The 17,589-nt window shown below is 40.0% G+C and overlaps 2 protein-coding genes across 2 annotated transcripts in view; both read right to left on the bottom strand.

The window, feature by feature from the left end:
• LOC127508802 (gastrula zinc finger protein XlCGF57.1-like) overlaps positions 1-17,589 on the bottom strand; it is a 119,073-nt gene that overhangs the window by 75,883 nt on the left and 25,601 nt on the right. The window lies entirely within an intron of this gene.
• On the bottom strand, positions 8,152-16,075 carry LOC127508787 (uncharacterized). The gene is made up of 4 exons (XM_051887159.1): positions 12,879-16,075; positions 12,478-12,576; positions 11,349-11,377; positions 8,152-10,465 (listed from the first exon to the last, which is right to left on the bottom strand). Exon 4 carries the CDS (start codon positions 10,083-10,085, stop codon positions 8,307-8,309), a length of 1,779 nt encoding a protein of 592 aa, XP_051743119.1. The 5' UTR covers positions 10,086-10,465; positions 11,349-11,377; positions 12,478-12,576; positions 12,879-16,075; the 3' UTR covers positions 8,152-8,306.

The raw sequence follows: 17,589 nt of genomic DNA, 5'->3' as shown, positions 1-17,589 counted from the left end.
GCTTGAGGTAGGTTTGCTGCGATAGGCGGTGTTCAGCCACAACACCGGTATCATCACTTGCCCACCGCAGCACCGCCACCCATCATCGTTTTTATTTTTTTTATTTTTTTTTTTATAGTAATCATTTAATTCAGTAAGAGAACAGACACTACAAACGCGGAACGCGGCGCAGCCCGTCACTGTTTGAGAGGGTCCCGTTTCACTGTTGCACTGTAGTGAGAGCACAGCTGAGATCGCATCAACTTCAAAGCCTATGATAAGTCCGAAATCACCCCCTAAAGCCTCATTCACTATTCCCTACGTTATCCACTTATATTGTTCACTTGAAGGAGTGAATGAAAACGAGTGAGTGAATTCGGACAGCCATTGTGTGTACATGGGCTGTACACTCGTTATTGCGGTGCAATGTGAGATTGAATGAGTGCACTCAGTAACGTCCACTATGGTTTCGGACACCACTACAAATTGCTGTCGCCTCAAATAATGCCCTATTTGAGGTTATATGGGGCGATTTTGGATTCAGCCCTTGATTACAGCGGAGAATTCAAACTACACGCGGCACGCAAGATAGAGCGGTTTCTGCGCGGAGCGCCATGATGAGATTAACAACGTTCTGACATGGATCAGAAAGCACTAAATTAGGTTTTGACCACAAAATGAATGTAGAGCAGCCTCGCCAACGTAGGCTACTTAACAAAAACAGAATAGGCTATAACCTATAACTTAATGGAAGTATAAAATTGATATTTATATTTCCATTGAGTAGTGATTACTTTTGTACAGTAAATTGATGTCTTAACTTCAGCCTTTTCTGTTAGGCCTATTTACAATATTGTTAGGTTAAAAATACAAGGCAATGCAGATTTAAGCTTAGGCCTATATTGCTGTAGTAGCCTAGGCCTAGTGATAGTTATATCCTATTTTATCCTACAGCAAGAACAGAAAGGATTTTGAAAATGAGATAAACGGTGCCGATATATAGGTGCCGATCCGCCGCGGAGTCCTTTTGCTGTGTGGGTAGGTTTATTTACCATGTATACATTTATTTAACATTTATTTGTTGGGTTAACATTAACAGAATTAACGGAAACCGCTGGCGACTCTGGCGAGATAGAATTTGCAAGATAATGTCTATATAGCAATAATAAATGCAAGTGTATTTTCTTCATAATTTCTCCTGTCCCGATAGCAGAACCGTTAACGTCAGAGCTTATCGATACACCGGTCTTTCAAAATTTAGCCCCGGGGTCAATTTAATACCAGGTTTTGGTACCCATTCCTACTTGACGCTGTCCACATCCAGACGATTCCTCTCGTTTCTCCATGCAGATGTCATCATTGAAAAGACTCGTTCTGTGTGTGCGTTGCTGCATGGGATGGAGAAAATATAGGTGCTGATCTTCCTGAGATTCACAAGTGGTACATCTGCTTTGGAAAACAGTTTCAGATATCGCTCCTCACTGTGGCAACCTTCCATTTCTGGAGAGGTGAAGGAAGCTTCCATCCATATCATATCATATGTTCTGCTTGCTGACCTGCTAAAATGGCTGTAAACCTTGAGCACAGCATTTTCAACATCAAAATCCAGGCTGCCATCCTTCTGAGCCAGTTTCAATTTCTGATAAACACTGTTGTGTTTTCCATGGTTGAAACTGGCGTTGTCTGCTGCATATGCAGACATGTTTTTCACATCAAGACCAGACATCTCCAGTTTAGCCAGCAGCTGGTTTGTTAGAGCCTCTGAAGTTTCATTGCTGTTCCTATAAAATTCTAACAGTGCATGTTACACACCTTCCTGAAAGTGCAAATATCTCAGTACAATCGGGAAACACTTGGTCGTACCTTTGTTTGATGCGTCCGTTGCCACTGAAATAGGCAGATTGTTTCATTTGATGTAATCTGAATGTATATGTACAGAGTAGGGCGCCAGGACATTCTCACACAAAGCCTTAGCTTTTGTTTTCCCACGGGTCATCCCCTTAGCTGTAGATGAGTCACTAAAGATCTCTCTGTCAGCTTTCACTCCACAGTCTACACTCCTGTATGACTGGTGATGCTTGACTGCATGATAGACTTTAGCTCTGCAGCAGAGATTTTGTCATCCTGAGGTGATGTTGCTTTTCGGAAAAATGACCTCAGGGAAGACGTACCTGCAGCTCGTCGGTTACTTTTATGTTTTTCCATGCTGGCATGTTGGTCAGTGGCAGCTTTCCCTTGACTACTAACGTCCACTTCACAGTGACACAGTGTGCAAATTCCATGAAAATCGTCTCTAGCAGTAACAGCCAGTATGATCCACATGGAGATCTTTTGCATTGAATATAAATATTTCTGTCTTATATGGTTGTGACGTCCCTGTTGGTCATTACTTGGTGTGCATCTGTGTATTGTCTTTGTTTTGCAGGTGTCTGGCTGATTGTGGCTTGATTGGGAACACCCGCGCAGGTGTTTCTCGTTCTCCATAAAAGCATCCTCTTCCTTTCAGCAGTGTGGCTCTGATCTGGTTCTGCTCTGGATTTGGTGGCAGCTTTTAGCTCTTGCCTTACAACCGGGTACACCTGTAACATCCGGAGGGAGTCCAAAAAGCGCAGCCAAAGGACAAGACTCAACACGGGTCTTTGTCACATGTGACAAAAAAAAACATTTAAAAATTGATAACCAAAAAGAAGTTATGGATGGGCATAGCCAAAACATTTGTATTAAATCAGCAGGGGCTTGATTGCAGCGATCACATGATCAAAACCATGCTTAATTTGTGCCAACCTCACTTTTGTCCAGTAAATTCGATGAACAAATTTTAATTGGATGAGACAATGTTGTGCACAGAGAGTATGAACATGGGACAAAATCTGGTTCCAGGTTTCATCTCCAAATGTGAGGCAAATGTCTGACACCCACTGTTATTCAATAAGGGAAAGAGAGGTAGTAAAAAAGGAGATCAGCCTGTATGAAGTTTATTATCTGGAGGTACTTCAAGAATTTGATCTAGATGAGATTTTGGTGGAAGATTCGGAAAGTCTGGGAATGAGTTTTTAACAAAGTTTCGGAGCTGCAAGTAGCTAGGCTATCTAAAAAAATGAGGACTAGAAACAGAATTTTTGTGTTAACTGGGAAAATATTATCAATGTAGATATCATTGACAACTGAAATCCCTGCTCTCTGACAAATATTAAATGCTTTATGATTAAGTGATGATATACGGGGTTACGATTAATAGGTGAAACCAATGGCAACCGCTGAAGACTAAAAGATTTCGAAATTGGGACCAAATTTGTAATGATTGCCGGACAATGGGATTATCATAGGAATAGCGTGAGACAGGCTTAATAGGACCGCACAGTATTATTTTTAACGTTTTAGTCAAAGAATCCTGAAAAAAGTTTGGTTTCAAAATACAATAAACAACATTTGAAAAAAAAAAAAAAAATCAGCCAAAATCAGTATTGTATCTGATCAGTATTGAAAAGACATTTATTAATTTTGCACAAAATGCGATTTCTGTCGTGTTCTGTCATGTTTTCTCCCTTTCTTTCCAAAACGCGACAAACGCCAGCCTCCTTTCTCTGCGATATATCCACTCAACCAATCACAGCACACCATTCCACACACTAAACAGTAATGGAGGCACTCTGAATACAGCCGGCATCCTTGTTTTCCTTATCTACTTTGTGCTTTGTGATCAACAAAAACAGAGGAATTAATCATTTTGACGGCATTGATGAACCTGTGGTGGTTTCTGCAGTGGGGACGAAACGTAAGTCATCGAAATGTAATCATTACGTGAGGAGATTAAGAAGATGAGGCACTCGGTCAAGCCGTTGCTTGTTCCACGACAGAATCAAACTTCTGTCACGGTCCACAAAACTGAATCATGGACAGTTTTTAAAAGCCGTTTTTAATACCAGTGTACTCTGTAAATGTGTTTTTTCTATCCGTGTGGTGGCGCCAGATACTCTTTAATCGGTAATGACAAATAATTCATTTATAACATTAACAAGATGACTCGTTGAATTCATTTTGGGAGCGACGGCTGAATGTAGGCTATTTTTAGTCAAATGCCTTTATATAAGATTAGTATTGACAAAGTTCAGACTCTGTCATATACGTGAATCAACTTACATTGTTGTGTATTTTCAATATGAAAAATACCGATTAAAGAGTATGACAGAGTATTTCTGTGCCAAATACACTACGTCTGGTTGTGGACAAGCTTCACCATTTTTTTTTTCCAAGCATGGCCCTTTATCACGTAATAAAGGACGTAATTCCTTGTATAGGCACTTCTCCCTGATAAGCGTGCGTACACACATCACCCAGAGCAAGAGCCGCGCTTCGTTCGGGATACGGAAGCCGAGAGATTTTTCAACAATGGCTGTGTCCCAATTCAGGGGCTGCACCCTTTGAAGGCAGGATCATTTAAGAAAAATAACCAGTAGATTGCAAAGAAAGAAATGACAGTATTTTACACCTCACAATGAATATCAGTCAGTTTTATCACGGTTACTTTTCTTAAATCCTTGATGACGTATGCAGCCTTCAAATGAGACCTCCGGAGGGCGCAGCCTCTGAAATGAGATCATCTCATTTTATAATTTTATAATGCATCTGTATTTTATAAATATGACAAAACTAAAGACTTTTTGGAGATATGAAGGATGCAGTACTACTCTATAGGTAAATGAATTTGGAACTAGTTCCTGTCTTTGTGGCTTGTGATGAATTGTTTTTCTTTTAATTGTCATACCATTGTTTCCCCATTATTGCAGAGTGTCTGACCTACACACAGACATCACATGATGATCTGGACAGAACTTTGAAACCTTTTGTGAACACGGAACAAGACGCAAATGAAAAATGCTTTGACTAGCGCTGTCAGTGCCAGCAGGGCACGGAAAACCCATTAACTGTTAAAAGGACAAGATCGCAGCGTAAATTCAAACAGATTTTTTATTATGAACATAGGACTGACCTGAAGGAAAATGCTAAATCTGAATGCAGGTAATACACTCGATATCTCTCTCACAATACTCTTCTACATGATACAGTAAGCTGCTGTACAGTGCAGAACCGTTGGGTGAAGCGATCATAGCCGTGTTGTATTTATAACTTTATTTATAAATAATAAGTTACTTTTTGTGAAATACACATGGAACCGCAGCAACACACAGATACAGTGGCGCAGTAATACTGATGTAATGAGGTCACAGGTGTATGTTTGTAATTAACAACGGGTTCGAACACGGCTTAGCCAATCAGAATCAAGGACAGGAACTAACAGTTTTATATGTATTTATTGTCAAACGTAGGCTAACATAATCACGAGCTTCAGCTTCCAAAGCAATTACAAAGACAGTTAATAATGTCGTCGGTTTTACCATATCAGTTGGAGCCCGAGTCGGATTCTGAAAATGCAGATAAACAAGCTGATCGATCGTAAAAATACACACGTTTTCTCATGAGATCACGTTGGACTGTCATGATAGAATACGTGTGTATTTTTACGTAAATTGTGGTTCTACCACACGTATGTTTACTTATGTTTTCATACACACAAAAACGTACAATATTGACATATTTATATCACTAAAACGTAAAAATACTTAAGTATTAACAGCAAAAAACAATGTAAATCATGTAACGTAAAGTGTGAATGTATATGAATTCCCATGTATTAATATTAAAATCGTGGCTTTAATGATGTTTTAGTCAAATTTATTGAGAGCAGTTTACTCATCTACTTATGAAATAACATTTCTGTTCGTGACTTGTGCTGCTCGTTTCGGAGGATTACATAATGTTAAACAAGACTACAATTTGAAACCTTATGAATAAAATTTCTGTAATTATTTAAAGGGATAGTTCACCCAAAAATTACAATTTGATGTTTATCTGCTTACCCCCAGGGCATCCAAGATGTAGGTGACTTTGTTTCTTCAGTAGAACACAAATGATGATTTTTAACTCAAACGTTGTGGTCTGTCGGTCAAATACCGCGGTAAAGTTGGTTTTATATTCACACATTCGGGCTTCCTCATTCAATAACTTTCTAATTATATGTGCAAGAAGGTTAATGTTTGCAAATTCTAATCAGCGACATTTATGACAACCAACTACATTTTTCAAAATCGATTAAAATGGGCAAGTATTGTTGTAATGCTATACTTACTTGCGAACGTCCACTGAATGTCCACCGTAGTGTGGTAAACAAGATAGGGACCGTCTAAAAAGTTGTAATTTGTCTTCATTGTGTCCAAACAGACAACTACATTTTAGCCAATTACAGATGTATCACCAAATATCACTCACATTATGTCTTTTAATGCTACAGATTTTCCTTTAGCAAAAAAAAAAAAAAAAAAAAAACTCTTTATAATGATGGGGTTTGAAAACATGTCTAGGAAATGAAAAAGAACGAACATGTACATGAACTGTAATTTGTTAACAATCCAGGGTAGAAAATCACGTGTAATCCCCTGAACATAACTTGGGTAAAGCTGGTTTTATATTCGCACATTCAGACTTCCGCGTTTAAGAACGTTCTAATAATGTTCAATAAAGTAAATGTTTGCAAATTCTAAACAGCGACATGATATTTACAACCAACGATTGTAACCCTACAACATTTTTCACAAACAATCAAAATGGGCAAGTATTATTTTAATGGCATACTTGCGAACGTCCACTGAATGTCCAATGTAGTGTACAAAGTTATTGTAGCCTATGCGGAAGTCTGAATGTGTGAAAACCAAAAACCAAATTTACCCAAGTATTCCCAACCGGGGGTAGGCCTACATGTGCATGTTCCAGGGAGTACGCAAAAGATTTCGATTTTGCTTGGTTTGTTCAGGCCTGTCGCTGGGACATTCTAAAACGCTTAACGTGTACAGAAAAGCAGATGAGCCTAGAATATGAACGCAACACGTTTAATTACATGTTAAGCATTTTCCTCCCATAAAGAAAACGCTTAATGAGGATTAATGTAAGACAGTGACATTAAAAGACCAAACTTAGTCAATACTATACTAATAAAGAATACTATATAGAATAATTGTTTTGTGCAGAATTTGATCTTTTGTCACTTAGTGTCACATTAAGCGACGTTGAGCTTTTTCTTTATAACGGTTTTCTATGGGAGGAAAACAACGTGTAATTAAACGAATTGCGTTTATATTCTGGGCTCATCTGCTTTGCTGTACATGTATGGTATATTAGTATGATGTTTACTGAGTTTGGTCATTTAATATCACTGTCTTAGTACATTAAGCCATGTTCAATGGGAGGAAAATTCAAATTCTGGGCTCAACTGCTTTTCTGCAGTATACTAGTATGATGTTTAGCTACTAAGTTTGGTCTGTTAATATCACTTAGTATACATTGAGCGTTTAATGTCCCCTGTCGCTTGCTGAGTGCATTCAGTCGCCCCAGCTTCAGCCCAACCTGGCGCATTAATCACTGCAAATGTGTCTATTTACAACATGATTTTGCAGCATTGAGTATTGTAGCCAAGCACATGCTTTACTGTAGAAAATAATGGCCAATCAGAATTGTTAAACTCAAAAAGCTAAATATCCTTAAAAACATTGAATAAGTTTCTTTTTAGTGCCAGTTTAAGTTCTACGCTCACAAATCCTCTCATAAAAAGCGTAGTAGACACATTGTAATATAAAGATTTGAAAGACTTTTCCTACTTTAGTGCATAAAGTGCTTAACTTTATAAGCCAATAAGTGCTTATCTACCGCCATCTACTGGTTATAGTGGCAGCTTATTTTTCGTGTCTTTTTTTATTTTTAAATAAAAGTGTTTGTTTTCAATCAAATGTTGGATTTCCTACATCTTGAATTTTTCAGTTTTACAAATGGGGACAATCTCTGAATGATGAATAAATAATTTTTTTGTTATCATATTCAAAATAACATTTGAAGTGCTGGAATCTCCAATTACATTTACAAATACATTGTGTTTCTTATTTAAAATTTCCCAATATCTTCAAGTCTGAATTGTAATCAATAAAACTGGTTCATTGGTAAATTAGGTAATTGTTACAACTGCATTAAAATATAAACGCCGCATTTACTTTTGTTTAGTGTCGATACTTGAGCCTTATTGATGGAGTTGTGGGGGTACTTGAGGCTAAAAAGGTTAGGAACCACTGGTTTAGATAATTTAATCTGTAAGTACTAAATAAACAATATCATAGAAAAAAGTAATTAATAAAAAAAAAAAAACCTTTATGCTGGGTAGAATTAGCCCAACCTGTGTTCTGTCCTATGTTTATCCAGCCCTTGGGCTAAAAACAACCCACAATTTACACATGTATGTGAAAGGAGAATGTAAGTGTGTGAGAGAGTAGAAATGTATGTGTGTGAAAGGAGAATGTATGTGTGTGAGAGTAAAAGTGTATGTGTGTGAAAGGAGAATGTATGTGTGTGAGAGTAAAAGTGTATGTGTGTGAAAGGAGAATGTATGTGTGTGAGAGTAAAAGTGTATGTGTGTGAAAGGAGAATGTATGTGTGTGAGAGTAAAAGTGTATGTGTGTGAAAGGAGAATGTATATATGTGAGAGTAAAAGTGTATGTGTGAAAGGAGAATGTATGTGTGTGAGAGTAAAAGTGTATGTGTGTGAAAGGAGAATGTATGTGTGTGAGAGTAAAAGTGTATGTGTGTGAAAGGAGAATGTATGTGTGTGAGAGTAAAAGTGTATGTGTGTGAAAGGAGAATGTGTGTGTGTGAGAGTAAAAGTGTATGTGTGTGAAAGGAGAATGTGTGTGTGTGAGAGTAAAAGTGTATGTGTGTGAAAGGAGAATGTGTGTGTGTGAGAGTAAAAGTGTATGTGTGTGAAAGGAGAATGTGTGTGTGTGAGAGTAAAAGTGTATGTGTGTGAAAGGAGAATGTATGTGTGTGAGAGTAAAAGTGTATGTGTGTGAAAGGAGAATGTATGTGTGTGAGAGTAAAAGTGTATGTGTGTGAAAGGAGAATGTATGTGTGTGAGAGTAAAAGTGTATGTGTGTGAAAGGAGAATGTATGTGTGTGAGAGTAAAAGTGTATGTGTGTGAAAGGAGAATGTATGTGTGTGAGAGTAAAAGTGTATGTGTGTGAAAGGAGAATGTATGTATGTGAGAGTAAAAGTGTATGTGTGTGAAAGGAGAATGTATGTGTGTGAGAGTAAAAGTGTATGTGTGTGAAAGGAGAATGTATGTGTGTGAGAGTAAAAGTGTATGTGTGTGAAAGGAGAATGTATGTGTGTGAGAGTAAAAGTGTATGTGTGTGAAAGGAGAATGTGTGTGTGTGAGAGTAAAAGTGTATGTGTGTGAAAGGAGAATGTGTGTGTGTGAGAGTAAAAGTGTATGTGTGTGAAAGGAGAATGTGTGTGTGTGAGAGTAAAAGTGTATGTGTGTGAAAGGAGAATGTGTGTGTGTGAGAGTAAAAGTGTATGTGTGTGAAAGGAGAATGTGTGTGTGTGAGAGTAAAAGTGTATGTGTGTGAAAGGAGAATGTATGTGTGTGAGAGTAAAAGTGTATGTGTGTGAAAGGAGAATGTATGTGTGTGAGAGTAAAAGTGTATGTGTGTGAAAGGAGAATGTATGTGTGTGAGAGTAAAAGTGTATGTGTGTGAAAGGAGAATGTATGTGTGTGAGAGTAAAAGTGTATGTGTGTGAAAGGAGAATGTATGTGTGTGAGAGTAAAAGTGTATGTGTGTGAAAGGAGAATGTATGTATGTGAGAGTAAAAGTGTATGTGTGTGAAAGGAGAATGTATGTGTGTGAGAGTAAAAGTGTATGTGTGTGAAAGGAGAATGTATGTGTGTGAGAGTAAAAGTGTATGTGTGTGAAAGGAGAATGTATGTGTGTGAGAGTAAAAGTGTATGTGTGTGAAAGGAGAATGTATGTATGTGAGAGTAAAAGTGTATGTGTGTGAAAGGAGAATGTATGTGTGTGAGAGTAAAAGTGTATGTGTGTGAAAGGAGAATGTATGTGTGTGAGAGTAAAAGTGTATGTGTGTGAAAGGAGAATGTATGTGTGTGAGAGTGCCAGAATGAATTATGGCTTGTACGGCCCCTCATACAGAACTGAACATTTACTGATATCATGATACTGAACTGTGAGACTCAAACCTCAATAGATTCTTACAGTTAAAATTCTAACACTGATTTTTCTCTCAGTTCATCTTGATGGAGTCTCAGTTTACATCCTGCACATATTTACAGATATTTACAAAACCAAGAAAACGTACATTAGAAAAAACTGTCTCAATGACAAATGAAGAATGAGACTGAACTCAGGAGTGTTTTTCTCTGATTGTCGATCACGTTTGTGAAACCACTGAATCCGGCCGAGTTTCCTCCGTCACGTCACTCCCACCAGTCTCTTGGTTTCGTTCCTTTAGTATAGGATTCATCTCATGTGATTCTGTTGTGCTCTGGTTCTGGTTTGATCCAGTGGCTGGAGTTTGACGAGACTTTATTGGCTTCTGTGTTCATGACAAAACAGTTAATTTACACAGATCTTGACAAAACAGTTCATTTACACAGATCTTCACAAAATGTATTTCTGTTTTTTGGACAGTTATTTAAATGTGCAGTCAGTAATTTTACATTAAAAGAAAATAATAAGCATTTGACAAATCAAATTATATTAAATTATATACAAATCTAATGATGTACAGTCAGGAAGAAACTGTTTATTTCCACATAAGGTGTTTTCTCTCTTCCCTCATGGTGGCCATATTGAGACCAGCTGAATACTGCTCAGTTTAGGCTTTTTTGACTTCATGCAGTGCTGGACAGACAGATTTGCATCTGTCTTGAAGCAGTACATGCCGGTTATAAATTTTGTCCGACGTGAGACAGCGCCGATGCCATGTGACTGTGACATAAGGCTTCAAAGTACAGTGAGAGCGATTTGAGAGCAGATGGTGGACTCAGCCATCGCAGTTTCTCAAGAGCAGCTGCACGAGCTCTGATGACGACACAGCTGTTCCACGATTGGCCGGATTCACCGCATGACAACGATCACGTGTGTTTCATAGTTATTCTGAAACCTTCAGTTCCACTAATGCTCACAAATCTGTGTTTTTATAACAGTTAAAGCTCTTTTCATGTAGTCACAATGTTATATTGTGTCATGTTTATCAAAATAAAACTAATAAAAAATGTAGACCCCACTACATTGGTATTTAAATAATATATGCTTATGTTGAACTTTATTCTTGTAGAAACAGACGCTGTAAGCAGTACATAAAGTTTTGAATGAAAATGTCTCTGAAACATCTGTGTATTAATATTGCATTTGTTTCACTTCAGCTGTGATAAGGTATGCAAATATATATATAATGCATTAAATATGATACCAACCTGACTTGACTGTAGACATGGTTTGATCCCTGTGAGTTCAGAGACAGAAAAGGAAAAGAGATTTGCAGGATTATTTAGCTGCTGATCAGATTTAAAACACATCAGACTGGATAATAGATGAGTCCTGAGGCATGTTTCATGAAGTGTGCTTAGAAAAATGGGGATTACAGTCCAAAACCTCACTTGAAATAACCTAACAAATCAATCGGGGCTAAAGTGGTTCCATAAATGACCATTTAAGTTCACACAATCCCACTAATTTGACCCAGGTTCAATGAGTCGAGATAATTTGACGTGCACACTATTCTTAAGCAGCCCTTAAGTTGCATTTTCTGTATACTTTTATTTTTGGACTGATAGTGGTTAATAAAGTCAAATAATGGTATGTGACAGAGTCAGCAGTAATATCATTGCGTTCCCTTTGGTCAGTGTTAGAGGAGCTCAGCTTAGCCTGACAGGTAGCCTGCCCCAGACCAGATTAGTTTTGTCACAGATTGCTCTGAGACTTTAGTAATATCCAAGTGCAGCTTTATTTGGATATCCAGAATCATAGTACAAAACCAAGCAAGAGTCAAAACACGTGACCAGTACAAAAAACAAGAAAACAAAATTGCAAGAGTGCTCAACAATAGTAAAACCTTGATGACCATGACTGAAACAAACCAGGTATACACAGGCAGAAACTAATGACCCTAAATATCCAGTCTAGAAACATCTGAATGAATTTAATGATGTGTTCAGTGAGTGTTGAAGACTGAGGGCTTCAGTTTAGTTTAGAATGACTGAACAAACAGCACCATAGGTAATGAGTCAGAATCGTTATAAAAATGATGTCCTCAAAGACCAAAATAAATAGTAGTAAAAGGGTGGCTGTGAATGAGTAATATAAGGAGTGTTTTCTGCTGTAAACTGTGAGCAGCTGTCAGTGAATCAGATGAAGCTCAAGTGTCTCAGTTCAATCAAACAGTCAATCAACACAAGTGTAAGATTCATCAGTAATCACAACTCAAATCTGATCATCTATTTCCTGAAAAGACAGATGATTGGTCACATTTTTAAATGAAAATAAAAATCTCAAACAAATATGAGAGGCACCAAAACACCTAAAGAGAATGTAATTAATACTCACAGGGTTCAAATACCAGCAAAATCATCAGAAATAAAGTGAAGAGGAATTCAGAGGAAAAGACGACGATCCTCAGATCTCCAACTGCACCTTCACCATTAACTGAGGATGAAAATAATCAACAGTATTTCATTTACAGTAGACACTTGTGTTCCAGCCAACAGCCTGAACAGCTGATTATAAGGCTTATTATTGCTCCAAATTAAAATATGTGAATGGAAATGAGAATACTATCTTTGAGATGAAGGTGATTTCTGCCTCACAGTGAGATATTACCACTCACTCAGTTCAGATTAAAATGATGTATTAGTTTATGATATGTATTATTCACCACAAAGTTCATGGTTTATATGCAGCTCTATTAATGTAACTATATAATGTGTGATGTTGAAGTGTTCACTCACCTGTTTTCAGTATCAGTTCAGTCATCAGTGCAGCAGCATTCAGTAAAACAACACCGACTGATCCAAACACATACACAGGAACAACACGGGGAAGATCTGTACAATCAAATAATACAGTTTCATATCATCACCATTAGATTAGATGAAACCACATGAACAACCACTACAGAGACATTCAAAATTTGATTCTTAGTCTGTTTCAAGTTCTCATATCATCACAATAGAAGTGCTTCATGAAATTAATAAGAAATAATTAATTATGCTAAAAATATTCTGTAAAATAATTTTTTTTTTTCATCATTCATTCATAGAAGTTGAATGGTTGAATAAAACATGTGTCAGACTCAGACAGAGACAGAGAGGTAAGTTAACAGGTGTTTACTGAACAGAGGCACGAACATAGGAGACAACAGTCAAATGGGTGAGTAGATATGCAAGCACGTTGATACAGTCACTTAGCTGAAGAGTAATCAAGGGTATGTCTTTACAGGATCGGCTGGAGAACACGGAGAACAGGACACAGGAGACGGAGAGGAGACAGCAGGATAACACAGGTAAGTAGCGGGTAAGGAGTCCAGGTGTGTATTGACGAGACCAGACAATGAAGAGTGGGGGACCAGAGTCTTTATAGTGCTCGTGATGATGAGGTGCAGGTGTTCGTGATCAGTACTCAGGGGAGAGTGAACGAGTGGGCGGAGTGTGGAGATCTGGTGACGATGCGTTAGTGTTGGTGGGCGTTAGCTGGGTCTCTGTGACAGTACCCCCTCCTCCACGGGCGGCTCCTGACGACTGGATGGGGCAACGACAACGGGGTCTACCTCGACCCTGGGGAGCAGGTTGGTCTGGGTGGTAAGCATGGAATTGGGTAAGGAGCGAGGGGTCGAGGATGTCGTGACGATTTACCATGGAGCATTCCTCTGGGCCATAGTCAGAGAGTCGAGGATCGCCTGCACCCGGTGGATAGTCTCCTCTTCGGCCAGGTCGGGAGGAGGAGGTACCGCATCGTCACCAGAATCTGTGGAAGAAGATACGGTACTGTGGAGGAAGGTTGAGTCGGTAGGTGACTTCGTTGAGCTGCCTCTGTATGGTGAAAGGACCTATGTACTGGGGACTCAGCTTATGGCAGGGCAGTCGGAGACGGATGTCCCTCGTCGATAGCCACACCTTCTGACCCAGCTGGTATTAGGGAGTAGGGCCTCTTCTGGCATCCGCATGTCTCTTATGTCTCCGAACTGCCTGCTGGAGATGGACATGTGCTGAGTCCCACACTCTCTCGCTTTGCTGGAACCAGTGGTTGACAGCTGGAACCACAGCTGAACTGTGGCCCCCAATCAGAGATGATATCTTCGGGAATGCCGAAATGATGGAATACATTGTGGAATAGAGCTTTGGGCACTTCCAGAGCTGTGGGAAGACCCTTGAGGGGTATGAGCTTACAGGCCTTTGAGAATCGATCCATGATGACGAACACACAGGTGAAGTTGCTTGATGGTGGGAGATCAGTCATGAAATCGATGCCCAGGTGGGTCCACGGTCGATGAGGTATTGGTAGAGGTAACAGCTTATCCTCTGGTAGCCTCCTAGGAGTGTCGGCAACGGCACAGACTGAGCATCCCTTGATGTGTCGGGAGACATCCTGGGTCATGGACGGCCACCAGTAGTGTTGACACAAAAGCGAGAGGGTACGTGAACTGCCTGGGTGTCCTGAGCCTGGAGAGGAGTGAGCTAAGTCCATGAGGGGCTGACGGTGGGCTGGTGGAACATAGAGGGCCCCTCAGGACCTCCCGGCAGAGCAGGTTCAGAGGCGTTAGCTTGGGTTATCTGTTGGTTGATGGCCCACTGTATAGTGCTGACGAGCATGGCGGGAGGGAGGATTGGTTCAGGGTCAGGATTCTCTGGCTCGGGTTGATATAGTTGATATAGTTGGTGTCTGCTTTGCAGTTCTTGGTTCCAGGACGGTAGGAAACTGTAAAATCGAACCTCATGAAGAAGAGAGCCCAGCGAGCTTGGTGAGGATTCAGTCTTTTAGCTTCTCGGAGGTACTCCAGATTCCGGTGGTCGGTGATGACCTCAAACGGATGGTTGGCTCCCTCCAGCCAGTGTCTCCACTCCTCCAAAGCTAACTTGATGGCGAGTAGTTCTCTATTCCCGATGTCATAATTTTGCTCCGCCGGGGATAGCTTCTTGTAGAAAAAGGCACATGGATGGAGTCATGGGGGATCACCCTGCCGCTGTGACAACACCGCCCCGACCCCAGTGGAGGATGCGTCCACCTCGACGACAAACGGGAGCTCTGGATTAGGATGGATCAGGATCGGGGCGGTGAGGAAAGCTTCTTGGAGTTGTTTGAAAGCTTCTTGGGCAGATGGAGTCCAGGACAGAGACTTGGGCCGGCCTTTAAGGAGTGAAGAAAGGAGTGCACTGAGGAGACTGTAATTGTGAATGAAGCGTCGATAGAAATTTGCAAAGCCCAGGAATCGTTGTAACTCCTTGATGGTAGAGGGTGTTGGCCAGTTGCGGATGGCTTCCACCTTCCTCTGGTCCATCTGGTTACCATGCTGGTCGATGATGTATCCCAGGAACTGGACCGAGTTGGTGTGGAACTCGCACTTCTCCAGCTTGAGATAGAGGTGGTGTTGGTGTAGCTTCTCGAGGACCTGGGAGACATGGTGGCGATGGTCGGCCAGGTTCCGGGAGTAAATGAGGATATCATCGATGTAGACGATCACGAACTGTTGGAGGTACTCCCGGAACACCTCATTCATGTAATTCTGGAACACGGAGGGAGAGTTGGACAGGCCATACGGCATGACCCGATATTCATAGATGGTGTTATGAAGGCAGTCTTCCACTCATCTCCCCTGGCGAATGAGGTTGTAAGCACTCCGCAGGTCCAGCTTGGAGAAGATACGAGCTCCACGTAGCTGTTCCAGAGCAGCCGGGATCAGAGGAAGGGGATAACGGAACTTCACAGTTTGGGAGTTGAGATGGCGGTAGTCGATGCATGGCCTCAAGCCTCCGTCCTTCTTGGCCACAAAGAAGAAGCTTGAAACAGCAGGGGATGTAGAAGGTTGAATGAACCATTGCTTAAGGGCTTCCTGGACGTACTCCTCCATGGCCTTTTGTTCCGGGATGGACAATGGGTAAACTCTACCTTTGGGTAGAGTAGCCCCAGGCAGCAGGTCGATGGCACAGTCCCATGGTAATAGTACTTATATAAACGTAATAAAGGCACGTTTGCAAACGTGATACTGATTTTCTGCAACAGTTCACTAAACAAGACGTCAATATAAGTGACTTCCTTCCTATTGTCTGTTTGCTCTGTTTCACCAACCATAGTAGTTCCAAACATTGCCGGAGCAGAACGTTTCTCTGAGCAACATGCAGTACAGTGGCGTTTCTTTGCCGAATGAATCTGCGTTTTTGATTCATATCTTCGTTTTTGAACGAATCGTTTGAGAAACGATTCATGACCCATTCATGAAGACCGTCTTTTCTTCATTCCTAAATGAATAAGCGTTTTGAATGAATCGTTTGATAGAGTGACTCCAATGATTCACTCATTAAGACTGTTATTTGCTGCCACCTGCTGGTGGTAAGAGTTAAATTAAATTTTTAAAGCATCTTACCTTTCCTCTTTCTATTCTAAATTGTATTTAGTTTAAAACATTAAACTTGTTGCATTATTTATACAATTGTGATATACTGTTTGTTGATATTTTATTAAAACACTAGATTATTACTAGTGATTTTTGGTGTCATTTTATTAAATAGTTGGTTAATATAATATGAATATATAACATAACTTAAAATAAATAAAGAATGTGTGCTTTCCAAAAAAGAAAAGACAATAAAGTACAATGACCGGATACAAAATTAGAACAGGATAGGATGCAAAAAGAGATGGTAATAAAAATAAAGCTATAGAACATGTAAAGGTGCTTTATACCCTTCATTGCATCTGTAACACTTCTGATCTTAAATTACAGAAATAAGCAAGACAAATGTCAGGGAGGCAGTGCAAGTTTAAGAAGGAATGGAAAGAAGATCCCCAGTTCAGGGACTGGCTAGGGGAAGTATCAGGAGATGTGCAAAGGGCGTATTGCAAGTTTTGCAAGAAATCTTTTGATGTTGGTAACATGGGTCTCTCGGCACTCAAGAGTCATGAACGAGGACAAGGCCATGTAAAAGTTGCTACACAAATGAAAAAGGAGACAAAAATTACACATTTTCTCAGGGAAATGACTTCTGAAGGCAGAGGACAGGACATTTGCAGACAAAGCAAAGACCTACAGGCAACCACTGTAGATGTAGAAAGTGGCTGTCAGGGAAGCATAGCTTTTCAAGTGTCCAATACAAATGAAGAGGCAACATGCTCAGGCCAACAAGGCAGCTCAACACTGTCAAAGTTCTTTTCAAGTCAAGCTGTGCTTGAAGCGGATATCCGTTGGGTAATCAAAATGGTCAGGTCACACTACTCATTCAACTCCAGCTCTGATGTGTCAGTCATTTTTAGTCAAATGTTCCCAGACAGTGAAATTGCCAAACGGTTTGCATGTGGTGCAACAAAATCTGCTTACCTTTTATCCTTTGGCTTGTGGAGTTGGATTGAGGCTTGAGGAGTTGATCAAAGATGTCAGGAAGGCACAATGCTATGTTGTGTCATTTGATGAATACTTGAATAAAGTGACACAGAAGGAACAGATGGATA

Source organism: Ctenopharyngodon idella, chromosome 3 (assembly GCF_019924925.1).
Source record: "Ctenopharyngodon idella isolate HZGC_01 chromosome 3, HZGC01, whole genome shotgun sequence".
Classification (NCBI taxonomy): Eukaryota; Metazoa; Chordata; class Actinopteri; order Cypriniformes; family Xenocyprididae; genus Ctenopharyngodon; species Ctenopharyngodon idella.
Note: the sequence above shows the minus strand (reverse complement) of the source record. Positions and strands in the feature narration are given on the sequence as shown.